Source organism: Epinephelus moara, chromosome 6, assembly GCF_006386435.1.
Source record: "Epinephelus moara isolate mb chromosome 6, YSFRI_EMoa_1.0, whole genome shotgun sequence".
Taxonomy (NCBI): Eukaryota; Metazoa; Chordata; class Actinopteri; order Perciformes; family Serranidae; genus Epinephelus; species Epinephelus moara.
The window spans coordinates 4467697-4494887 of NC_065511.1; the positions used below are offsets into that span (position 1 = coordinate 4467697).

Genomic DNA, 27191 nt, shown 5'->3' on the forward strand with positions numbered 1-27191 from the left:
AAGTTAACTTTACCAGCAGATCTGTATGAGGTACAAACTGAGGCTACAGTTAGCAGTGTGCTGATGCTTAGTGGTATTTCTTAATTTTTTCTGTGAAACTGATTTGCATTTAATAAACATGCGTACATTATAGCGTTATATTTTCAGGGGAAAATGCGAGTGAAAATACTCGCACCGTAGACCCATGCCTTCAGTGGACGTGCTCCCACCATTGTTTGCTGCTCTGTCTTCATTCAGTGTCCGGCCGTCTCGCGAGATCTCTCACCATGACCTCAGGTGTTAAATGCTGATCTCACGAGACTACCTGGGTTGATAGTACTGCAGGCTGCTGCAGGCTGCTACCGGCTGTACAACACGTCCACGGAGGAAAATAGTCATAGTAAAAGATCGATTTTTTAATTAATGAATCGATATTGTGCCAGTTAAAGGAAAATCGATTCGAATCGATTAAATCGATTTTTTCAACCCAGCTCTAAATCTTATAGTAGTGGTCTATCTTCGCAACATTGTGGTTTCGCCACAGCATATCCCCATCGATAACATCCACTGTCACATAATTACGAAGTCTAGTGTAAGAGCAGTTGGATTCTCTTGTCACCTTGGGTTCTCATTCACATCTTTCCTTCACCTCATGATGTTTTCCATCGAGGTCAAGGATAAACGTTGGCCTTTAGATGTCCAACATAAAGGGGCTTCCTAACTCAACACCTTGTCACACTAAACTGTATAAAGTCGGTAAAGGTTGAAACTCTCCAGCCTGCTGTACTTAAGGCAACACCCCACACACTGATGTCACATAGCAGCTGTGTTCCCTCAGCTGTTGGAGGCAGGACAGCTGCTGTGATCTGTATCACTCAGTATGTTTACATGCACAGTCAAGTGGAGCTATGGTTATAGCTCAACTAGGCCATTTAACTACTGTCCTTGTCCCAGTATACAAGCATCAAGGGAGAATTGATTTATGAACCGAAGTGTGTCTGACTCTGCTACAGTAGGTGGCGATATGCCCCTTTTCAGATTTTTAGTATTGGACCTTTTTCCGGTTGACCCATTACGTCACAGCTACAGTTAACCAGTGGCAAACTGGTACCATGGTGGACAACTTTAAAGGTCTGTACATTTCGTCTGTCCAAAAATGCACGGCTCTGGATGTAGATTTCACCATGTTATTACCGGTTTCTTCTTCTGTTACCTATTTAATGATTTATTATGATTTTAGTCAGACCGACATATTTACATGTATTTTAAAAGTCTGGTTTTAGTCGACTAACACAATAAATCAGTTTTCTTTAATGCCATGTAATCGTACTGACCGATTTAAGTTAGCAGCAGATTTTGTGTTCGGTGTGATGTAGTGTTGACCAGCCCTTTATGTTATAGTGTTGGCCATTGGAGAGTGAATTAGTGAATAATAACTTTGCATCCATTCTTCTGCAGAATCCGTGTGACAGTTAATGGAGAGTTTCTGCATTACATCTACCCTTTCCAGTTTCTGGATTCACCTGAGTGGGACTCTCTCAGACCATCAGAGGAGGGCGTCTTCCAGGTGCATTTTATGTCATGTACATGTGCAAACTAACTTTTCAAACATTAATAACTCAGGAGTGTCAGTTCACTGAACCCTGTGTTAGCAAGTATGGAACTGAATTTTAGATTCAATCTTCGTTACCCTAACAAGAATTCATAGTCAATTTAATATGCAGGTAAAGGATAAGGCTCCACAGCACATTCTGTCTTAATCTTGTCAGCAAATCTGAAGGACTCAAACCAACTATGATTTGTTCCTACAGAGAATTATTGTGTGTATACTCAAAGCCTGATATTTCTTACTTCATACTGTTGACATTCATGGGCCTTTTTCACAACACTTTTGTCATGTCATGGCATAAAAGCACAGGTGTAACAGCATTTATTATGCCTGCTTTCTGTTTAGGTGAGACACTTTTAAGGTCCTGGTATTGTGACTGGTGGGTCACTGGAAGGGCTCACTTGAGCTGTTGTGGAAAAGCTCCATTGTTGTCCGGAAACTATTAAAACAAATCAATAAGTCACACTGTTGTACTGGCTGACATGTTCCTTCATTACCATGAATATACACACTGCAGTTTATTTTGGCTCAATCTCACATACACCATCCTGCTGCCACAAATACTCACTGGAGCATCAAGTGTGTATTAATCCACCACTTAAAATAGTCCCCAACAAATGCACAAGGTCCTCCTTTTTGAGTAATGCTTGTTGCAACCACATAGTAATTATAACACCTTTTTATCAATCAATCAATCAATCAATCAATTTTATTTATAAAGCCCAATATCACAAATCACAATTTGCCTCACAGGGCTTTACAGCATACGACATCCCTCTGTCCTTTGGACCCTCACAGCGGATAAGGAAAAACTCCCCAAAAAAAAACCTTTAACGGGGAAAAAAAACGGTAGAAACCTCAGGAAGAGCAACTGAGGAGGGATCCCTCTTCCAGGATGGACAGACGTGCAATAGATGACATACAGAACAGATCAACATAATAAATTAACAGTAATCTGTATGACACAATGAGACAGAGAGAGAGAGAGACAGAGAGAGAGTCAGAGACAGAGGGAGATGCAGTACAGACGGTAATGACAGTAGCTTACAACAATATTAATGAAAGTAATAATATTATAGTTATAGTTATAGTTCTGGTTACTGCGGTACAATATGTTGAAAGTATATATTAATATCTGATAGTATACATGTGTGACAATAATCATATGTGTATAATAACAGTAGAAGTATGACTAATGATAACAGCAGCAGCAGGAGGCATCTGGCAGGACCACGGCAGCAGCACAACCACACACGTCACACTATCCAGGCATTGCTGCAATATGAGTTAACCTGAGAGACAGTGGAGCACAAAGGCTCCGGAGAAGAAGACGAGTTAGTGACATCCAGAATGGCCGAGTTAGCAAGATACAGTAATAGGACACGGGAGAGAGAGAGAGAGAGAGAGAGAGGGAGAGAAGGTGCCCGGTGTATTATAGGGGGTCCTCCGGCAGACTAGGCCCAAGTCAGCCTAACTAAGCCCTAACTATAAGCTTTATCAAAAAGGAAAGTCTTAAGTCTAGTCTTAAATGTGGAGATGGTGTCTGCCTCCCGGACCGCAGTTTTTTATTTACTGGGGATCTTGGTTTGGGTTTCATGGGATTTGCTGACAATAACAAAACTGCCCTGTCCTTTATATGCAGTATTATATATTCTATATTCCTTCTTGGCATGAAGAGAGCTCCTGATGAATTATATTTAAAACCTAATTTCATGTACTCTGTGTATTACAAAATCTATACCGATCAGCAAAAATATTAAAACGTCTGGTGGTTTAAGTGAATAACATTGATCATCTTGTTACAATGTAATGTTCTCCTGGGAAACCTTGGGTCCTAGTGTACATGTACTTGATGTGCTACACCTACCCAAACACCATTTAGGACCAAGTACTCCCCACAGGCACCTGACACCCAGGTGCCAGACACAACAAGACACCCCACAGAGGTCCTGTGTTCATTCATCTACAGGTCTAAGCTAAGTCCAATCCAAGGAGGCCCCACCGTGAAACAGGAGCACCTCTGTGGTACTGGCACATACCATTAATGCTTGATCAGATTGGGATGTGGGGACAAGTTGATGCTTTGAGGTCTTTGTCACGTTCCTTGGGCCATTCCTGAGATCTTTTTTTATGGAATGGCATGGTGCATTGTCCTGCAGGGGGCGCTACTGCCATCAGGTAGTGCCATTGCCATGAGACGGGGTACTTGGTCTGCAATGGTATTTGGATGGGTGGTGCATGTCAAGTGGCATCAACGTGAATACCAGGACCAAAAGTTTCCTAGCACAACATTGCATTATAATGAGATAACCAGTGTTATTTGCTTCACCTGTCAGTGGTTTTAATGTTTTGGCTGATGGGTCTATATTGAATATTAAAGCCAAAGAATTGTATCCACCTTATTCCTAGCCCCCATGAGCCCTTGTGCGAATTATGTGTGTGACTTGCGGCGTTGAACTGATACCGATCATCCCTCTGCCATCTCTGTCAGCCATCTCAAAGCATTTTTTATTTTTATTTTTTTTCTTTTCAACTGAGCACGCTAGCAGTTAGCTTGCCATGCTCTGTTTAAATATTGTTAACTTTAACATGGCCCGAGCTGGCTTAAGGTAAACATCTGCTCCTCTTAAAGAGGATTTCTGATTCCTGATGACTTATTAAGAGATACTAACACGTTCGGCAACATAATTCACTATTAACTGTAGCTCCATGTAAAGTGAATGAATGTGATGTTTCCCAGCTAATCCTCCGCTTGTCTGCATTAACAACCCAGTTTACATGTTTTTTTAACTTTTGATTTATTAAGAACTGTATTCTGAGTGAACCATGATGCTGAATTTAGCAGCAAACTTCAGTAATAGTAATATAAAGTAGAAGTAAAAGAATAAACTTTTGGCATTCAAATATAAAGTAGAAGTAAAAGAATAAACTTTTGGCATTCATTTTTGATATTCATGATATGAACGAAGTATGGTCAATCATTAACATATGCTCAGCCCTAATGACTAAATACATATTTCCAGGTATGTTGCTGAATTTATTTTATAATGAGCAATTTTCTAATGTAGGTTGAGAATGAAGTCAGATGGGGAAAGTCAGGGATATCATGTACTGACATTGAGTGACGGTCCTGTCAGTCTACGTGTCATTCTCTTCTGCAAATTCTGATTTAATACTTTTTGGCTATGTCTGGTGAAACTCTTGTGGTTTTATTTCTCATATCTATGGTACCTTCGGCAACAGGAACAATCCCTTTTTGTTCTGGTTACATGTTCAACACACAGTTGCTGAAGACAAAAATTTAGCTTAGACTGGTTGTTAGTTGTTACAGACACGTACAGTGCAACAGGTCCCAGAGCTCCGCAAAGACATTTTAGAAAATGCTAAGTTAACATTAGTTAAATATTTGTCAAAAAATAAATCAGTATTTGCTAAACTGAAGGCAAATTACTTTAGAAAAGAACCAGCGTTGGCAGTTAGCCGTCGAGAGTAGCCACTGGGACTAACCACAGACAGTCTATGGGACGAACTAGCTTAATGCTACTTCCGCTATCTCACTGGAAGTTGCGTACATAATTATTTCTACAGTAGTGCCCTCAGGAATAAGATGGATATTGGTAGCAAACTAGGAGTGTGTCTCAAATCGCATACTTCTGTTAGTACACTTCAAAGTAGTGTACTATGTACACTGTACTTCTTGCGTGGTGCATTAATGTCAGCAGAGTAGGCTACTTTTGTCTCAAATTGTGCACTGCCATTTTGCACTTACCAGAAGTAATGTCGGCTTTGTTTTAACTGCCTCTTCTTCTTTGTCTTATATTTAAACAGCAAATTGCAAATGGACGGGAGCATTATCGGCAACACTTGGCCACTATCTCCGCCCACATAAACCAAACTTATGCCACAGCGTCAATTAAGATGTGTTGCCGTAGCTAATAGCAAGTTAGCTAGCTAGCGAGTGCTAACGTTGGCTAGCAAGCTAACATTAGCACTCACATTATTGTTTGTTGTACCAAATAATTATAGACCCAACAAACATTACTGACGGCCTCTAGTACTTAGTGCAAAAAACCATGTATAACTAACAGGCTCCTTGTTGTTCCCAGCCACCATGTCAAAAGTTGAGAAGCTTGCTACATCACAAAGATGGTGACCGTTGAGGGTGAGAAGTGTCCATTATTCCACACTCAACTTTTGGAGTGCTTTGAGTGCCGCAGTAGTGCACTCAGTGTTGCCAACTTAGCAACGTTGTCGTTATATTTGGTGAGTTTTCAGACCCCTCTAGCGACTGCTTTTCAAAAAATGCGACTAATGACTTTTTCTTGTGTTATTGGAGACTCTTGGAGACTCTGACGTGAAAGCACATATCGTTCTTAAGGCCTTTACATACTCTGCAAGAACGGAGAAATTTGCTCTCTCTCTCGCAAGGCTGCAAGAAAAGAATGACGTCATTTTTTTCTTGCAGCCCTGATTTGGGAGTTCTTGCAGCTTGTTCTCCACACATCATCTAGGCAGAACTTTTTTCTTGTGTGGTGTCTGAGAACTATTGTGTGATTGGTCAAAAATCTGAAGTGGGCGTGGTTAATGTGGAAAAGCGCTAATGACGTGTGGGGCGGGAGGGGCCTATGAGGACTTCCCAGGAGTTCCGCACTTGAGTTTCTCTTGAACTGTCCTGGCCTGAAAAAACTTTGTTCTTGTTCTTGCCACCTCGAGAAAAAGAGCAAATTTCTCTGTTCTTGCGGAGTATGTACAGGGCTTTACTCTTCTCAACGAGTAGCTGGTGCTGCCGTGCACCCCTCGCATGTCACAGATCACTCACAGGCGGCCCAGTCCTCCCGCAGCAGTCCCTCCTAGCTGCAGTCAGAGCAGGAGATGTCAACCCCTCCACGTCCAGACTGCAAATAAATCGCACATGCACAAAGCTGCCGCTGCCTGGTCCCACCCTGGCCTACTGTCTGGGCGGGATGTAAATGTAAAATTTTCTTTGTCTAAAAAAGTTCATTTGTAGTTCTAAACATATTCAGGGTGTTTTTTACTCAGTTTTTGTCTCTCCCACGACATTATTCCTCTCTCCTTCAGCGTCCATTACAATTACATGCATATGGCAAATTATGCAAATTAGGTGATGACATCATTTAGCGACTTCAAGCAACTTTTAGGACAGCCATTGGCTTCTTTTCTTACTGAGGAGTTGGCAACAGTGAGTGCACTGCATTTTCCCATACTATGCAGTGTGAACAAACTTAGGGCACTCCTGCATTCAAGTACAGAAGTATGTGATTTGAGGCACATTGTAGGTTATATGTACACCTGATTTTTGGAACCAATCTAGGTGATGACTTATGAGTGTTCGTAGTACTAGTCAGTTTGATAAATTATCAGACTTTGATTATTGAAAACTAAATTTAAATGGAGTATTTGTTCTTAATTTTACACTGGGTTTCACAGTTTAGTCCATCTGTTTCCAGATCACAGCAATTACAACTGCTAGCTTAGATCCATGTTGTAATAAACCGGAAGCCTTTAACTGACACACATGGTTGCCGGCTTGTTTCCTTTCAGCCTTGTGTCTTTACCGTTTCCTCTTTCTGTTTTCATTCTCCACAGGTGACCCTGCGTGCAGATAACCCCTGCAGATATGTAGCGTGGAGGAGGAAGAAACTTTATCTGCTTTTTGCTAAGCATCGCTACATAGCTAAAGTCTTTGCCCTGGTAGTACGCAATGACATTGCAGACAAGCTGTACTCCCTTAATGACAAGGCTTTCGACAGGGCTGGGCACCGCTATGATCTCCGTTTACCAAGTTACTGTCACATGCCGGGGACCGAATTAGAAAAGGCAGATGCCTTACTGCAAGTGCCAGTGCAGGGGGCAAGGACTGCCTGAACACACACACACACACACACACACACACACACACACACTGCTCCAAGCCATAAACACTTAACTGACTCCTTGCATGTAGGAATATGTGTCAGCTAGGTAGGGCTTGGTGTGGTTTTATCTGTACCATGAAGGGTAAGAGTTTCAAGTGATGCTATCTTAAATCTGCCTGCAAGATCATTACACGTCTTTATATAAATTACATAGGTGGAGCTGACTGACTTGTCAACAAACACAGTGTGCCAGGTGAAGAGAATACTCTCGGGAGACTAGACCAGGGTCATGTGACTGATAAAAAGCCTGAGACATCCACAGGCTTTCAGGTAGCCTTACTAACTAGGCCAGTGTAACTTATAATGTTAGGAAGGAGCTTTTTGTTGGGCAGTTTGAGATAGCAGGAAGAAGCCTTTCAACATGTAGGTCAGATTATTTTGTAAATAATGTGATGACAATGTACTCTGTGTACCCTTCAGGGCAAATGTAGGCTTTAAGTGAAGAGACATTTTTTGGATACTTGTGCTTTTTGTCTTTTGTTTGATATTTGTTTAAGGGCCTTTTTACACCTCCCTGTCTAAACCAAGGCCGAACAAGGTTTGCATATTTGGTACTTTGTATACATTTGATTCATACCTGACATACCTATATCCTGTCGTCATTATCTACGTAGCCCGCGTCTCTATGCTTGGTTTGTAGATGGCCTATTCCCTCCTCTAATATCCTCTCTCATCCTCTTGGAAAATATTTGGAAAGTGTTTGAGTTTTTAGTGAGTTTTTCCAGCGAATGAAGTCCTTCCCCCGTGTACTATTGCAGCTCCTTTTGTTATGTTGCATTGTTCATGGACAAATTGAAACCTATTTCTCTTATTCTCGGATCATCATCACCAGGGTAATAATAACATTTTAATGCATCCATGCCGGAAATAGCTGTGGCCACAGGAATCATGTTTTCGGGTATTTAAGGGTATTTCTTCAGATTTGGCAGAAATATCTACTTGGACTAATCAATGAACTGATCACTTTTTGATGGTCATAGGTCAAAGGTCAGAGCCACTGTGACCTCGTCTTGCTCATTCTCATGAATGTGATATCTCAAATCTGATTAGATTTTAGTAGTCAAAGGTCAGTGTGACCTTGCATCTGTCTCATTCTCATGAACACAATAATGATAACTTGACTGGTGCACGGAGGCAGTAATTCTAGTTTGGTTTTGATGTCATTACTCAAAAACTATTTAGGGACAGTTGTTATGTTGGTAACTTGCATCTTTGTTCTGCTTGTTGACAGTCGGAATGTTTTTGCAAGCAATGATAAAGTCTCAGAATGGACTGAAACATTAGACGTCAAATGTCACATCTGCTCTCACACACAGGGGTGACAGTAACAACATGTAATACCTTCATATGAATACCAAGTACAGCAATAAACTGCCAAAGATGTAGATATAGTTCAATTCATCCATTAAACAATTAATTCCAGATTATTCAAAATTAATAATATAATCAAAAAAATATAAAAGCATCAGTCTGTCTGTTGGCAGACAAAGAAGGATCACCACAGAGCACGTTTCATGAGTTTATGGTTCTATCTTGTTTCAGATTGGTGCAATTTGAAATGTTATAAACGTAAATATATGTTAAAAAAAAAAAAGTCTCTAACCAAATTTTGAATATGAGTTTTATGGAGCCCAGAGGTGCTATGGAGAGAAAACAATACATAAAAAGAGGCCATGTTTTGTTTGTTTTTAAGTGTAATGTTACAGAGAGTCGGCACAACAAACTATCCTGTCCACAGGGGTGCAGTTAGATTAATGTTTGAATTTAGTTTTGCAGCTTTTATCCTCTGTATCAAAGCCTCAATTTCTCCCAGTTTTTGGATAAGTTGAAAAGCTAATTTAGGCAGATATTTCACAGTTTTCATCAACTCACAATAATCAATAATAATAATAATAATAATAATAAGAAGAAGATGGTTAAATCATGGTTATGAATGATCTATGTCCTGGCTGGTGCACATTTCAAGGTCGATAATAGCAAATGGCCCAGCTTGACTAGGTATTTAATTGGACTACTGTCCTTGTCCCAGTATACAAGCACAGCAGAGGAGTTGATTTATTTCACTTAAGTATCAATCAATCAATCAATTTTACTTATAAAGCCCAATATCACAAATCACAATTTGCCTCACAGGGCTTTACAGCATACGACATCCCTCTGTCCTTAGGACCCTCGCAGCGGATAAGGAAAAACTCCCCCCAAAAAAACCCTTTAATGGATCCAATTGATTGTAAACGTGGGAGTAATTCGACTTCCAATTGCATTATCTGGGTGTGTTAGTTAGACTTTGAGAAATTCAATTTAGTATGATCTCAGTCAAACTAACATGTTGATATGTACTTTAAAAGTCTGGTTTTAGTCAGACTAACAAAATAAATTGATTTCTCTAATGTCATATAAACATACTGAGTGAAGGACTCTGAGGGTGAAGTACCTGAACCATGGCCCTGCTTGAATCATACATTCATACAATTATCATCAGTATACATGATGACATTCAAATACTTTCATATTGAATCATTTTTCAATCCATATTGTGACATTGACATTGCTTTTTAAAAACGTGATGACTGTTAACAAGTCAAACAGATACATATCTACATAAAAAACTGTATCCAAATAGAAGAGGTTTTTGAGTAATGACATTGTTACTACTGCCCTGGTCTCCCCTAATCAACTCTGCGTTTCCAGTCGCAGAGACCAAACAACTCAAATCCCGGAGAAATGCTGATTGTTTGGGGTCAGATCATGTTGGTCTTGTGGGGACAATACACAACAAGACAAAACTAAATGTAAACACTGTCAGAACACAGCCGAGTGTATTGCAGCCTCTACAGAAACGTTCAGTGCTGTGTGTGTGTGTGTGTGTGTGTGTGTGTGTGTGTGTGTGTGTGTGGAGAGCTAGGAGGGAGAGAGAGACGGTCTGTTTATATTGGAGACAGTGAGCTGGATGTCATGTTATCAGTAAACCATGAATGTAACTATGAATATTTAGTGTGAGCTACAATTTGTCAGAACTACCAGACCAGTGAACTCAGTCAAAAGCACATGCCCCGTGCACAGCACTGTCAGTCCTGATAACTTGGTGCAGGTGATGGAGGTGATAAATAGATGCACCGCACACAGGAGGGCTTCTTCTTTTAATTTAATCTTCGCCCATGGCTTCATCAGGTCATCATCTATAGTGGTGTTCAAATAAATTGTCTCAAGTGTCTTAAGTCATCGACCGTTAATCTAACACTGCAGATGTGGAAGTGTGGATGTGTCTTGTAATGTAATAATAAATTATACCTGACTTTATGTGACTGTGTAGATTTTTCTTATTTGTATACTCACCGGCAACTTTATTAGATACACCTGTTCAACTGCTCGTCAACGCAGATAGCTTATCAGCCAATCACGTGGCAGCAACTCAATGCATTTAAGCAAGTAGACATGGTCAAGACGACCTGCTGAAGGTCAAACCAAGCATCAGAAAGGGAAAGAAAGGTGATTTAAGTGACTTTAATTAAACATGGCATGGTTGTTGGTGCCAAACGGGCTGGTCTGAGTATTTCAGAAACTGCTGCTCTACTGGGATTTTCACACACAACCATCTCTAGGGTTTACAGAGGATGGTCTGAAAGAGAGAAAATATCCAGTGAGCGGCAGTTCTCATTCATTCATTCATTCATCTTCTAACCGCTTCATCCTCTTGAGGGTCGCGGGGGGGCTGGAGCCTATCCCGGCTGACATTGGGCGAGAGGCAGGGTACACCCTGGACAGGTCGCCAGACTATCGCAGGGCTGACACATAGAGACAGACAACCATTCACGCTCACATTCACACCTACGGACAATTTAGAGTTATCAATTAACCTAATCCCCAATCTGCATGTCTTTGGACTGTGGGAGGAAGCCAGAGTGCCCGGAGAAAACCCACGCTGACACGGGGAGAACATGCAAACTCTGCACAGAAGGGCTCCCACACCCGGGATCAAACCGGCAACCCTCTTGCTGTGAGGCGACAGTGCTAACCACCACACCACCGTGCCACCTGAGCGGCAGTTCTCCGGGTGAAAATACCTTGTTGATGCTAGAGGAGAATGGCCAGACTGGTTTGAGATAATAGCAAGGCAACAGTAACTCAAATAACCACTCGTTACAACCGAGGTATGCAGAAGACCATCTCTAAATTAACAACACGTCAAACCTTGAAGCAGATGGGCTACAGCAGCAGAAGACCACATCGGGTGCCACTCCTGTCAGCTAAGAACAGGAAACTGAGTCTACAGCTCCTTGGGCTCAAAGAAATTGGACAATAGAAGATTGGAAAAATGTTGCCTGTTCTAATGAGTCAATTTTGGCTGCAACATTCAGATGGGTCGGAATTTGGCATTAACAACATAAAAACATGGATCTATTGTGTCTTGTATCAACAGTTAAGGCTGCTGGTGGTGTAATGGTGTGGGGGATATTTTCCTGGCACACTTTGGGCCCCTTAGTACCAACTGAGTATTGTTTGAATGCCACAGCCTACCTTAGTATTGTTGCTGACTAGGTGTCCATCTCTTTATGACCACAGTGTACCCATCGAATGATGGCTACTTCGTGTTAAAAAAAATAATGCATTTAATTACACCTTTCTCAGTTCCCTGATTTCTGCCACACCGGTAACACTGATGCACACAGTCCAGCCCTGTAGGTGGCGGTAATGCACCTAAAGTTCGTTTGCCAGCCGCGAAGACGATGCACAGAATGCATTGAGTGACATCAACACAGAAGAAAGTTTGGTGAACAGTGACAGCATTGCTTGGCTTGTTGGGCGGAAAGTTTTTTTTTGTGGCAGCTTGGATAAGAGCATGGTTGTGTGCAAATTGTGCAACAAAGAGTTTTCTTATCACAGCAGCACTTCAAGCCTATGGTATCACCTCAATGCAAAACATGTTGCTGCGAGCATGGACATCAGAGCTAATGTTAGCTCCGACAGTCCTGGTACAGGCAAACGATGTAGCCAGCCCACAGTAGACCAGATGATGGGGTTTAGAGCCAAAATAAGTAAGTCTACATCTGACAAATGAACAAACTCTCTAGCGAAATGGATTGCAGTGCTGTAGACCACTTTTCGTGGGTACAGGATAAGGGGCTGGAAAAGGTGCTACAAATAGCGTCGTCTGACCCAGCTTGATAAAAATGTGATTGATCGCAATTAATTAATTACAAAGCCTCTTATTAATTAGATAAATTTTTTAATCATGTCCCACCACTATCATATATATATATATATGTATATATATAAAGAGTGGCTATGGATACCAGTTCCACAGTGCAGCAACCATCACAGCCGACACCTCCTCTACATGGATGACATCAAGCTGTATTCCAGGAATGATCAAGACATCGACTCACTGATCCACCTCACCAGGATCTACGGCAATGACATTGGAATGTCATTCGGACTAGATGAGTGTGGTCGGATGGTGTCAAAGAGAGGGAAGACGATCAGAACCGAGAGGGATGAACCACCAGAAGGCAGCATTGCAGATGTTACAGTTCTGAAAAGTCAGCTGAAAGGAAAGAACAAGGTCCGAGCCATCAACATGTACACCCTGCCAGTCATCAGATACCCCGCTGGTATAATAACCTGGCCAAAGGAGGAGATAGAGGCTACTGAAATCAAGACAAAGAAGCTTCTGCATGACATGTACCACTGATAGATTGAAGAAGTGGCCAACATCAAGAAATCCTACCAGTGGCTGGAAAGGCTGGACTTAAAGACAGCACAGAAGCACTAATCATGGCAGCACAAGAAGAATGTTGAATATGAAGAATGTTAACGTGGCGTTTTCGAAGGGAAGCTGCCAATATTCATATTCACTGGATGAAATAATATAATGGCTAATATAATGGTAGGGGAAACACTGCTTGTGGGTCGCCCAGGGTGCCATATAGGCTAGAACTGCCACTGGCCATGAGGCATGGAAATACTATCAATCAATCAATCAATTTTATTTATAAAGCCCAATATCACAAATCACAATTTGCCTCACAGGGCTNCAGGTAATAACAGTAGCTTACAACAACATTATTGAAAGTAATAATATTACAGTTCTGGCTACTGTGGTACAATATACATACTACTCCTTGTTGCTTAAAAGTTTTGGCAATCAGGGCTCTTATCTTGACTCAGCCTGGGAGAATGATCTTAAGGTGACATTCACAGAGCAGGAACGAAACGACATTTTAAAGAACTGTAAAAAAAAAACAAAAAAAACAACCATAATGGGAACTTACTGACAAGTGCAGTTTAAAATACTGAACAGGGTATATTGGTCCCACTCAAGGTTATTTTGTGTGAAATTAAGAGACAGCCAGAATTGCTGGAGGTGTGGGGTGAGTGTTGGCACAATCCACCACATGTTGTGGTCCTGCCTTGTTGCACCAAAATTCTGGCCTGCTATACATGAGAATATCAAAATGATCCTTAAATTAGACATGCCATTCTGCCCAAGCTTGTTTGTCTTTGGTGATCCTGTCCCTCTAAAATCCTTGCCTGCACCTTAGGCAGACTGGGTTCAGACATCCCTCATGTTGGGGAGAAAACTTATTGTAACAAAATGAAAGGCAATCACCTTACTGCTAGCCAGGGCGAGGTTTTTCTTGACTTGGTGTCATGGCTACCTCTCCTTTAGGCTCATTAATCAGGTAGAGAAATACTATGCTAACTCAGCAAATGACATCTCCTTCATTAAGGGTCCCCAATACAACTGTGTTGGGATTCACTGGTCCACTGATGTTTTGTCATTTGTATAGATCTATATTGGACATGTGAAGGCTTTCCCTCTGGGTCTTGCCATCTGAAATGGTGGCTTCTTTGTTCATCAAACAAAGGACAGCCATTTGGCACTCATCTCCACAGGATGCCTCATGGTCACTCACACCTAAGTGAGAGACCAGTCTTCTTGATTGGGCACAGTGACATGTGACTCTGTGATATCACCAAACCAACTTCAAGAGAAGTTTCTGTTTCCATCCCTCTCTTGCCCCTCAACCATTGAAGGGGTCTCCTGCTCCTGGACCCCAAACCTCTGAAGACGTAGGACATCACACAAGAGAGCCTCCTATGCACTTCCCCTGTTTTCTCACTTCTGCATGCTCACAGCAGGAGCTGCAGTTTCGCTCCTCAATGTGGCCTGCTCCCAGCAGAAACAGAACCTGAAGACCAGACAAGTTAGTGTGCCAAACACGAGGTTTGCAACTAACTTTCCAGCAACAAGGCGAACCAAGTTGAATTAACATCACAACCTCTAACTCTGGACATTTGGAACAAGTACACAGCAAAGACTACATCCGAAAACCACAGTCCTTTCCAGCATTTAACTGTCGGCTAACAAAAGCAGCACAAAGAAACTCTTCCATCCTTTCAAGGATTGGTAATGTTACAACAGTGCATAGCATTATTACAGGTGCACAGGCTAAGGAAGACTGTTTAATTTTGTCAATTGTGATTTAATGCTGTTCATTGAGCTATTGTTGAGATTGTTTGCAGTTAGGTTATTGGTTAGGTGGCTTCACCAAAGCTAAGCGATGTTAGTTTGCTGATGCCTCACACAGTCTTGCATGCAACTAAACATCCTCTGTTCTAACCCAGACCCATTTGCAACACATATCGCATACACATATGCTCACTCACAAATTGACTTTCAACATAGCTACACCCAAAGAATAGACTCAAAGTTCCTGTCCCCACGTGGTGATTTTATGTAAATTAAGTCACATTATTTCACATAATTATTTATTATTATCAATAATTATGAATTATATCTGGAGGCCTGTTACCAGGTCAGGTCCCAACTACTATATCATAACATGCTGGCTCAAATCCTAAAAAATCATTTAGAAATGTGCCACATGACACAATTGTTATTTAGTCACAAATGTTAATTTCAGTGATGAAAACTATGATGAAAATGTTTTGCCAACAGTGAAAAAACGGCGATGACAAGGTAAAAATAGATCTTAATAATAAAAATGAAGACAAAGTCTATGTTTCATTTTTGTTGACAAGACTTGATGAAAATGTTAGTGGTGGACTACCGGACAAGGAAAGCAGAGAATGGCTGTGCTTGTAATTATCTTCAAATGCCTCGAGTGACAGGCTGGTAAACTCTAGTAAATAGTCTGTGCAAAGATGTTTCGTATGCCAGCAAAAATACTCACATCAGAGCAGTGTCAGCCATTGGTGTGAGCTGTGAGCTGTAATTCAGCAGTAAATAATCAGCCGTGTGTGTCTGACTGTGGATGGTGGAGCTGTGGAATGGATTTGTGGTATTTGTTAGTTGCAGTGGTGGCTGTTAGCAGTTAGCTCCTCTTGTTAGCTGTTTAACAGCAGCAGTGCAAGCAGCCAGTGGCCTCAGGACTTCACATCAGTTGGTCCCTGCAGGACTCCACTCAGTTTGGAGTCTGAACTCAGCAGCACAACTGCACACCTAATGGCTGACGGCGACCCAGATTAAAAAGTCCAAGAACACAGAATTGAAACCACAAAATATCTCCATACTGCTCGTCCATAGTGATCCAAGTGTCCTGAAGCCCCGACATAAAAAGTTGTTTGGAAAAACATCATTTGAACTCTGTTTTTAGCCTCATTGTAGCCTGTAGCTCTAACTGCCTCTCTGTGGACCGTGCTCACGTGTGCAAGCTTGCGCACAAGACCAGCGAAAGCACGTGAACACACATGAAGGTGGTGCCCATGTCTCACGGTCTCGCGCAAGCGCACACACGTCAGCACAGTGTACACAGAGGCAGTTAGAGCTACAGGCTACAATGAGGCTAAAAACATAGTTTAAATGACGTTTTTTCAAACAAATTTTTATGTCGGGGCTTCAGGACACTTGGATCACTACAGACGAGCAGTATGGAGATATTTTGTGGTTTCAATTCTGTGTTCTTGGATGTTTTAATCTGAGTCGATGTCAGCCATTAGATGTGCAGTTGTGCTGCTACCCACTTCTCCCTCGGATCTCCGTAAGTGTTGTGAGGACTCTAAAACTTCACCAGAGCCTTGACAAAGATGGGTTTGCATTTCATAGCAAATGCCACCATTTTTAATTTAATGTGAATTTTTCTGTGAGTTGTGGTTCCAGGGTGGTAATAATAATTATAATTATGATGATAATAATAATAATTACTATTATTATTTTATTTGTATAGCACAGTTCATACAGCAAGTGCAACTCAAAGTGCTTTACATGAAAAACAAAATAAAATAAAAAAGAGAAAATACACATTAAAGACAGGATACAATAGAGTAAATAAGATTCAATCACACACTCATGCATACTTTAAAATACGAATTAGGTTTGATACCAAGCTGTATCATTCACAGCCCAGTGTCTTTTTTCTCAGTTTTCATAGCCCTAAGATGTAGAATATTTGATGGTGTTTTTTCTGTTCAAAAGAAAACGATAAAAAAAAATATTGATTATAAAAAGAAGCCTGCACAGATCGTAATATTGACGCAATTAACAGGGTTAATATGAGCTCTGTCTCCCTCTGCCGCAGCTGTGAGTCACTGCAGGTGCGCTGCTCTCCCCCTGTTGCCCATTTTAGTCTGTCCCTGTCAGCTGTGAGGAATGTGACACACACTGTGCAGCCCCCATCTGAGGGTCCAGCCTGCAGCCTCAAGCTCTGTCTCAAGTTTTGAACAGAAATCATTCCTCCTTCCTCACCGTAGCCCACCACCGGCTGCTGCTGCTGCTGCCGCTGCCGCTGAATCGGTGAGTAACAAGGGTTTTTCCTCTCCGTACTGTACCGAGCAGTTAGAAAGTTGTGGCTGGGAGAAATTCCTGCGCTGCCTGCATGTTTCCCCACAGCTATTTTTATATGAGAGCGCTCCCACAGCTACAGCACATCAGGCTGACACAAAAAAAACCACAGCAGCTGAATGCTGTTACAGGGACTGGACTGTCTATTGTGACATGTACAGTGGAAAAGTAAAAATGTTTCATTTTTTAACAAAATGTGAGGATGATTCTAAGAGCACCGTAGGGTACTTACGTTAATCATTTAGTAGAACAGATAAAGCCAAAAATGTATAGGAGATTTCCTGTGCGAATAATGAAATGATCACAGGATGTAATGTGACATCAGGACTTTTTTTTTTAAATTAATTAATGTAACCCATCATAACTGTATCTGCGATGTCAGGCAGACACAAACTTAAAGATATAAACATATACATATACATANAATACAGTGAAGTTCTTGTCCATAAAGATGGTAAAAATTTAGACGCTCTCAACAAACACTGGCACTCTAGGACATTTGCAATTTCAATTTTTTTCACAGAAAAAGACATTTGTAGTTATTTGGCTTCAAGTTCATTTTTGTAGGTTTTTTCAAAATACAGCAGTTGTGTTTGCAGGGAGGCTCTTTACGTACCTGTTTTCATTCCCAGGTCATCACATACTGACGCTTTGTCAGTCCCCCCGGCATTTCATGGCAACACATAGGGCACTGTCTAGAGTCTCAGCCAGTGCATTTACATGATGATAGAGAAAATCGATTTATTGTGACTAAAACCGGACTTTTAAAATACATGTTAACATGTTAATCCAACTGAAATAATATAAATTGGATTTCTCAAAGTCAGACTACCACACCCAGAAATGTGATTGCCCTGACCCTGCACGATCTACATTTCCCCAAGATTTGAGTCATTTGGTCTCTGCCACTTGAAATGCAGCTGATAGGGGAGACCAGGGCCAGTTGTAACAGTCAGTAGGTTTACATGCAGCTTGAGAAAATCGAATAATTGACTTACTCTGACAGAAACCGGACTTTTAAATGCATGTAAACAGCTTAGTCTGACTGAAATTGGACTATCCAATGCTCGACAAACACACCTAGATAATTCGATTGAAAATCGAACTATTGCTGCATGTATCCACTTAGTCCGACTGGAGTCGGAACTCGGCGTTCTGCACATGCACCATTTTTTCTTTTGCGGGCTTTCACCTGAAAGAAGATGACGTAGCAGTGCAGTAACTCCCAGAAAAACAAACAAACACCATGGCGACCGAGAAGCAGAAGACGCACTTCTGGACGGACGAGGAAGCTACATTCATGCTCTGCCATCTTCATTCCTTGTTAGCTTCCTCTTCGGGTCATCCGGAACTAGTTCAATACGCACTATATTAAAAAGGACACAGCGGTGCCTATCAAGGTGGAGTCAGATGTATTTGGTCAGAAATTTGATTTTCTCTTCTGCTTGTATATTTAGACAAGACGAGAAGTCCGACTTGACTGATTATCCGAGCTATGAGCTAAGCTCGACTACTGTGTGTATGTAAACATACTGAGTGTTTAGTTTTGATGTCATTACTTGAAAATCTCTTCTATTTGGACACATTTTTTTTAATGTAGATGAGTTATACCAGTTTTACTTGTTCAGTCATCACATTTTTAAAAGCAATGTCAGAGTCACAATATGGATTGAAATAGTCATGGAAATAAAGATTCAATATGAAAGTATTTGGATATTGTCATGTATAATGATGATAATTGTATGAATGTTTGATTCATGCAGGGTCATGGTTCAGGTACTTCACCCTCAGAGTCCTTCACTCTGTACATTTACATGACATTAGAAAAAACTGATATATTGTGTTAGTCCAACTAAAACCGGACTTTTAAAATACATGTCAACATGTTAGTCTGACTGAAATCATACTGCATTTTCTCAAAGTCAGACTAACACACCCAGATACTGCAGGTGGGAGCTGAATTACTCCCACATGTATACAGTCAATCGGACCCAAACAGGCCTTGGCGCTCTGCGCATGCTCCACAGTTTCCGCACATAAGTCGAATCGTATTAAATGCATAACAGAAAAAGCTGGTAACAACATGGTGAAATCTACATCTAGAGCAGTGCATTTTTGGATGGACAAAATGTTCAGTGCTGTAAAGTTGTCCACCGTGGTACCATTACTAACAAGCTGAAAGGGGGCATATCTCCACCTATTGTAGCAGAGTCAGACATACTTTGGTCATTAAATTGATTCCCCTCTAGTGCTTGTATACTGGGACAAGGACAGTAGTCCAATTAAATGGGCTAGTCGAGCTATAACCATAGCTCCACTTAACTGTGCATGTAAACATACTGAGTGTGATGCAAAGCTGAAACACACTGTGATACGTGGTTAATGCTGTGTAACAGTTACAGTTAGGGTTAGGCAAAAACTACTTGGTTAGGTTTAGAAAAAATATATAATGTTGTTTGTTAAGGTAATGCAATGTGACATAAATATGCCACTTGAGTGACATCAGTGAGCGACGACCATACATAAGTTATGTTATGTTTGCATAATGTTGATTTTTGGTTTCAAATGGGACACAATCTGTGGTCCCCTGGGTAAAAGTCTTGTGTTGTGTGACCCATCCACTTCCCCTCCCTCCCATCCTACACAGACTTTCTCACTCTTTACTTCCTCAGTTGCTGCCAGTATTGCTGTGGATAGGTTAACATGGAGTAAGGTCAAAGCCTGCTGCCTGCTGCACTTCATAAAGATGCTTAAGGGTGCCTTTGGCACTGATCTCATACTGAAGGGTGTGACAAAGCCTTGGTATTTGCAGGCTGTTCTCACAAATGATTTTGGATGTTTTCCTATGAAAACCAATGCACCCAAATTCGTACACATCATTGTACACGTGACCAGTGGGCTGACGGCAGTAAACAAGGAAGCAGTCCCGAGCACTTGTCAGGAGGCAGGTTGGGGTGGTGCATGGGTCACAAAAAAATTACTTTTGCCCGGGACTCTCCCCTGGAGTCACGTGTTCAGATCCGAGAGAACTTTGAGTCATTTTAAGGTACATCCTCACCATGTGTCTTTTCCTAAACTTTACCTCCATAACTTATATTGCCTAAACGTAACCTCTGTAACTTTATGTTAATTACGTAACTGTATGTTAAAGACTTAATGTCATTTGTGCGGCGCAAACTAGTAGGATATGATACGAACTGTTGTGCATGCAGTTTTTTAATAGGATCTCATGAGAACCATTCTTCAAGATTATGTTGGTATTTGAAGACCTGTGAATGAGAATGGGCTGAACTTCTTATATGTGAGAATTTTTTTTTTTTTTTAAAAAAGTAAAAGCTACAAGGGGCACTTATTTAAAAAAAAAAAAAAGAAAGTACAAAGCTACAGGGGCTAACAGGTAAGCCAGTTTTATGTCCATAAAGCTCAACCCTACAGTTGTCCAGACAAATACAATGTGTATGTCATATCGTTCAGACTGTACATGGTAGTAAAAACCATTCACACAGGTCTCAGAGTTGTTCTATGAGCTGGAGATACTGTCCCTGGCCCAAAGGTGGCCCCTATAGACCATTTTAGGGCCGATGTCACAATGACATCAGTTTGTTGGCTGGAGGCAAACAGGACTCGCCACCACAGAGCTGTTGGCTACATATCTAAAGTGTCATCTTATTTTGTTTTTGCGAACAAGGAGTCATGGCTCAAAACTTAAATTTTATCACATAACAGCCGCCACTGCCCGTCAACAAAAAATAAGACAACTATGGTTAAATTCAATAAGACGAAAGGACTGGATAGAGGCGAAGGCGATCATCAAAAATGCTTGCGTGTGCAGCGCACACCTTAATATCAGGTTAGGGAAAAAATGTTTACTGTTGTAGGGATGAATAACGTTATGTGTACTAAGGGTTATCATGTCCACCTAATCACAAATTTGGGAGGTATTAAGAGGAATATTTGATTTCTCCGTAAAGCTAACTTTTTAGCACATTAGCAGATATTAGCTTGGATAGCAGTTGTCTTTGTGACAGCGGAACTAATTGAAAAGTCTTCTTTTCCCTTTAATAAGGTGATAATATCTCTGATGTTGTGTTTGCAGCTGATTTTTCAGTTCCAAAGTGGCAGAGAAAATAAGTAATGCTGCTTTAATTTACATAAAATATGAAAACACACCAAGTAGAAATAACTTTGGGCTCACAGAAAGATCATAATTTAAAAGCATACGCCAGTTTCTTTCAAACATATCTGCCAACAGGACAATGATGAAACAAACTAAAAGACATTTTTAACAGTGAGCAGAAATCCACCATGACCAGCATGTTTCCTGTACGCCCTTAGCAATTCATCATCCTCCACTCACATTATCTCCAGCCTTGCCCTAGTTTTCAAGGTGACCCTGCTGCAGGATGTCTTCTACCCCAGAGCTGCCCCCTGTCCTCTTCACTGCGCTGCCCTCCTTCCCCACGGCCACTCCAGGAGTCCCGACTGTGGAGCTTAATGCCACCTCCTGCCAGGAATGGGAGCAGGCCCACCACATCCTCTTCCATCTGGGGAGCCTGTCCCTGCTGCTGGGTCTGGTCATCCCCACCACCCTGGGCCTGCACATGATCCTGCTGCGCCTCTTCCTGATGACAGGTTCGTCCACAGCACCCCCTGCGGACAGCATTCCTGTGCTGATAACACTGAAGCTGGGGATGTTTGCTAATTAATACAAAATTTATCACAGCCTCAACTGATCTTCACTCTGATCAGAAGTGCATTTAAGTATTGGTCAATAATTTCCACAGGCTGGTTGAGGATTTGGTTTAGTCGGTTAATATTCAGAAGAACTGGGAAACTGTTGTGCACACAGAGGGCTCTCTTCATCAGAGCTGAGGCCCTAAAAGGCTCAGATGGCAGATAAAGGAAGGAGAGAATGGAAAAAGCACTTTCAACATGTTTATCTTTTGCTTGGAAGGAGAGTGGAGACAGGAAGCAGCCTGATTTATGGGATATTTTGACAGTTCATTTTTTTATATTGCGCTTTGGAGCAAGATAGTCTCTGAAGGTTTTAAAGAGAAACAGAAATAGAGGAAAGAGGAAGAATAAACCAAAAGAGCTGTAGTAGTTCATCTTGTAAGGTAATTTTACAATCATCTTGGTTTTTTTTATCAAAGACTAGATGGGGCATAATTATGTTACTAAAATAGACATAATTAAATAAATGAATCAGCTCATATGATAAATAAATGAATAGGTAAATAAATGTATGAGCTGCACGTGAATTAAATATTTTCAATTTTTATGCCTTTGTGATGGCTACAGCCGTGGCCAGAGATATTATGTTTACAGGTTGTTCGTCCATCTGTCCTTCCAACTCTTGTGAATGAAATATCTCAAGAATGCCTTGAGGGAATTTCCTCAAATTTGGCTCGTCAACTTGGACTCAAAAATTAACTGATTAGAATTTGGTGGTTGAAGGTCAAAGGTCGTCATATCTCAGGAACAGAAGGGGAAATATTTGATGAGATACTGAATTGGTGACACTAATCTTGGCTGTTCAACTTAGAGCTGTGCTGATTGTATAGATCTTCTGTGCTGTCAAGAGGAAGATGTGTGTGAAGCATCCATGTTTTCACAGACATGGATGTTAACTGTAAGAGAAACTTGACTGGTTTGCAGAGGCCAACAACTGCGAGGCAGTTGTAGTTACAACTTTGAGGTCAACAAAATGGCAGGATGTTATTTCAAATTACACACAAAAACTGCCAGTCTGCAATGTCTAGACTCCCACAAGTGCACATAAGCAGTCTACTTAGTAATCGAAGAAATGACAGAAGAAAAAGACAGACTGATTTATGGTTATTCATTTAAATTTTTTTTCATCCTGCGACATTTTGAGTCTGATGTCTCTGCGCGTTAAGCACCGTCTCCCAGATCCGAGCTAGTGCATAATTCAACCTCCAGTGGTTGCCACTTAGCCCTTTTGGCCTGAGACCCCCATGGGCTGCGTCGACGATTGCTCCAACAAAAGCAATGGGGGAAAGCACAAAACGTGCATGGCCAAAATTGCACACCAAAAAAAAATATATATATTCACTTGGTCTCTCAGAGCTTCCCTAGGAATAACATTCATAACTAATAGATGTCTTTATGTGTTGTCATACAAGGTGTACATAAACTGCAACTCCAGGTAAACTAGTTTTAAGAATGGAAAAATCCAGACTAAATCATCCACAATTCCGCATACAAGGAACAGAGCCGTAGACTGCTCTAGAAATTAGTCTTGTTACATGTTTGTTGTAGTGTTTTTATGCATACCAGCTTGTTTGTGTAATGTGCTACTTTTTCAGTTAATTATTTTTTAATTTTAATTTTAGTCCTTGTCTGTTCTTTTCAGTGTTTCATGCTGGATTGAATCCTTATTAATTAATTTGTTTGTTGTTTAGGGATGTTTTGAGTTCATTAGTACAAGCCAGCAGTAATAAACCACAGTACAATAAATTAACTTTTTGAAATGACACCAACACTAGCTATACTAATGTTGTCTTAATAAATTAAACCAGACTGAAGTATTTACTTTTGAATTAAGACTTTGAAGTGTTAACATTATGTGTCTGGACTTATCTTCACCTAAATCCACATTGTTGTGTGTCTTGACCCTGACAGGATGTGGTCTCTTCATCGTGTGGGCGACTCTGTACAGGTGTAACCTGGATGTGATGGTTTGGAACGTGGTGTTCCTGGTGGTCAACTTCATGCACTTGGCCTTCCTCCTGTACAAGCGCAGACCGGTCAGTTTTGCATCAGCATGCCCTCATTCACATCCCAACAGTCACTTTATATTCAGGCTTTTTGAGTGTTTTACTAAATTGGAATACGGGCCCCAGGTGTTGAGGGAACAGTTTGTTCATTTGTATTGAGTCTCAGTGTATGTCAGCTCTGTCCTGGGCAGGAGGCAGCGTATCCTCCTGGGTCTGCTCCTACTTTATGCTAATGGGATGCTGATAGAATTCATGTGTAGGTGAGGGGCCTCCAGCAGGCTGATAGAATCAGACCAGGACTTTTCATAATGACACAGGAGACCTGTCCTCCTCAGTCACTGCAGATCACCGGCTCAGTTCAGCAGCACTACTGAAGGAAAGCCTGTAATTAGGTCAGAGCCAATCAGTCAATGCCACGCCTACTGGTTAATCACTCCAGCTGATCTGCGTGTGCAGACAATGACTACATTTACATGCACAAAATATTCATCTTTTTTGTCCTCATTCCAAAAAAGACAATATTTCTATCAAGCTGTTTACATGGCTCATGAAAACAAATATTCCACTAATATTCCTGTGGTCCGTTACGTCATGCCATTAGGCCCAAAAAGAAAAACTTTCCCATAGACTTACATTGGGAAAAAGCTGTCTATAAATCAGTGGATAAACTTTTTTTAGGGTCACAAGCCCTGCGAAATGACTTGTTCCACCATCAAGATTTAATCCATTCAGTCTGATAACATTTGGAACGTTTAAAAGAGCCACAAATTTAAATTACATTACCCCCACTGGAGCTAGCGGAGCGATAAACTGGAAGTCACCTGCTGAGACCCACAGTGATGCGGAAGCAGCGTTGATCATTCGGGTAATTTCATACCACGGAAATAGAGTGGTTTTGGACTTCATGCACAACTTTCATAGGAATGAACGAAGCTCCACCTCCACCATGTTGTAAAATGGCAACACATTCTCATTCCAAGTCTCCACATACCGCTGCTGTAAATGTCATCTCACGTCTGCATGTCACGAGCTACATACATATTACGTGCTCCTCCTTTGTTTGCAGTTGACGTTCCGGAATGCTGCTGCCTAATCAGGGATGTCAACAAAAGCACATGGTTAGATTTAGAAAGACACATCATGGTTTGGCTCTACATTTAAATGGTAAGCAAATCCAGCAGGGTATCATACCACCACGACAGGTGCCGTTTGGCCAACCGGTGGCGTATCATAACACCATGAAAGGTCACGTACAGCAACATTACAAACTGACACCAAAGGTGGTTTTTGGTGCCAAAACCACTGACATAGTAGCTGTATTTGACAACTTCACAATGTGAACGGGCTTGGAATGGTTTTGGTTAGATTAGGCAATAAAACTACCTGGTTGTGTTTAAAAAAAAAAGAATATGTTTTGGGTTTAAATAAGTACATCTTTTACATAACAATAACATAATGCAATGTAAATACATCACGTGACGACCGTATGTAAATCGCATAACTTTATGTCAAAGCAACGCTGATGTTTGGTTTCACACAGGAATATATGAACTGTGGTCTCCTGGATGAAAGTCTGGATTCGTTGACCCATCCACTAGGATCAGGTCAGTTGCTCTCTGCATCAAGTATTGCTGCAGATGGGTATTCACTGAAGTTAGTTAAAAGCCCAGTGCTGCTTTTGAACATACTAAAGAGTGCATCTGGCGTCAATATCACATGCAGAAGGGACATGACAAAGCAGCAGTATTTGACACCCTTGGAATGAGGAAGGGCTGATTTCTTGTGGGCCTGCATCTCTACCCCAGCCTTCCAAACAGTTGGCAAGGTGGTTCATGTAGGGTACAGTGCAGCCATAAAAACACACAAAGCAAACCTTAAACAGAAGGCCGAGTACCACAAACTGTGGAAACACCCCATACTGAGATGCATGTCCAGAGAATGCTTTACCCACATGTCTTGATGGGAAAATGTGACATTCTATAAAAAGCCTAAGTCATCTGAACAGCATATGCTGTTCAGATGACCGGTATCATATTCAGAATATTGTTTTATTCAGAATATCAGTGTAATATTAGTGTGCATGTAAACATAGTCATTGTATGCATGAATGACATACCTCTGAGTAATCATTAGCCTTGATACTTACCATTTGAAAAATGCACTTGTTATTGGTTTGTTAAGACCCGTTCAGACCAATGATTGGTGGCGAGACAAAACCGTGCTGCGGCAGATGCTCCATCCCCGCCGAGCCCTCTGTTTCCATTCTCACGGTGTGCCTGTGTCGGACAGTGGGTCGCTGCTGCTGCTCGCTCTATATGCTTATGCCCCCCCATCACACACACACATTCTCATTGACTGATTAATTGGCACTGGTTATTCATATTATTGTGGTGTATTTCTTATGAATACAGTTAATCTGATGCTTTGTTGATGGTTTTCACTGTTTCATCACTACTACAAATACAACTAGTATCTCACTACCACTATCCTCATTCATATTTTAAGAAGATACAAATTATATTCAGCCACAAAATCAGCCTGAATAGCTGGAAATGATACACTGATGATGATTCACTGTCTTTTCTATAGTCAGGTTCATTATGTTTAGATTTCAACTTTTGTGGGATTTTTTTGGGGATTTGCAAAACTATACATTTTTGGAAAGGTTATTGTATAAGGATTCAGAAAATCAATGTTTGCATTTGCCCAGATGTCTATATGGCGGCCATATTGGAATGTACAAAATGGCCGCCGTAAAATGTATGTTTTGTAATATCTAGACTTCTAAATAAGTTGGAACATTGATTTTAACTGCTAAACCTACATTTTCAGGGTCAAGGAATCCAGTGGTGGTAGTTACAATGCTACAACACTTTACCACATTAACCCTTAGATGCATGAGTGGGTCAAAATGACTTGGTGTGGTTGTTTTCTTGCGATATCTTTGTAATGAAAAGTTATCATTTCATACTCCGTCTGTTCCTCAAAAAACATCTTTTTTATATTATACCATTGAAATACATAATCCACCAAATGGGTAAAAAAAAACTACACACCACAGGCATCCGGTCAGATACTAACTGAGTTTTTTATTGAGGAGTTAACAGATTTTTTTAACTGAA

At 41.0% G+C, this 27191-nt stretch overlaps 2 protein-coding genes across 2 annotated transcripts in view; both read left to right on the forward strand.

Moving 5' to 3' along the window:
• popdc3 (popeye domain containing 3) overlaps positions 1-10799 on the forward strand; it is a 14830-nt gene extending 4031 nt beyond the window's left edge. Inside the window, exons 2-3 of the mRNA XM_050045856.1 lie at positions 1438-1546; positions 7196-10799. Of these exons, the coding sequence (XP_049901813.1) occupies positions 1438-1546; positions 7196-7474 (388 nt within the window). The 3' untranslated portion in view covers positions 7475-10799. The remainder of the gene's footprint in view (positions 1-1437; positions 1547-7195) is intronic.
• Positions 10800-17123: 6324 nt separating this feature from the next.
• The window catches only part of bves (blood vessel epicardial substance), a 21442-nt gene continuing 11374 nt past the window's right edge, over positions 17124-27191 (forward strand). The window contains exons 1-3 of the mRNA XM_050045840.1: positions 17124-17281; positions 21698-21961; positions 23975-24099. Of these exons, the coding sequence (XP_049901797.1) occupies positions 21733-21961; positions 23975-24099 (354 nt within the window). The 5' untranslated portion in view covers positions 17124-17281; positions 21698-21732. The remainder of the gene's footprint in view (positions 17282-21697; positions 21962-23974; positions 24100-27191) is intronic.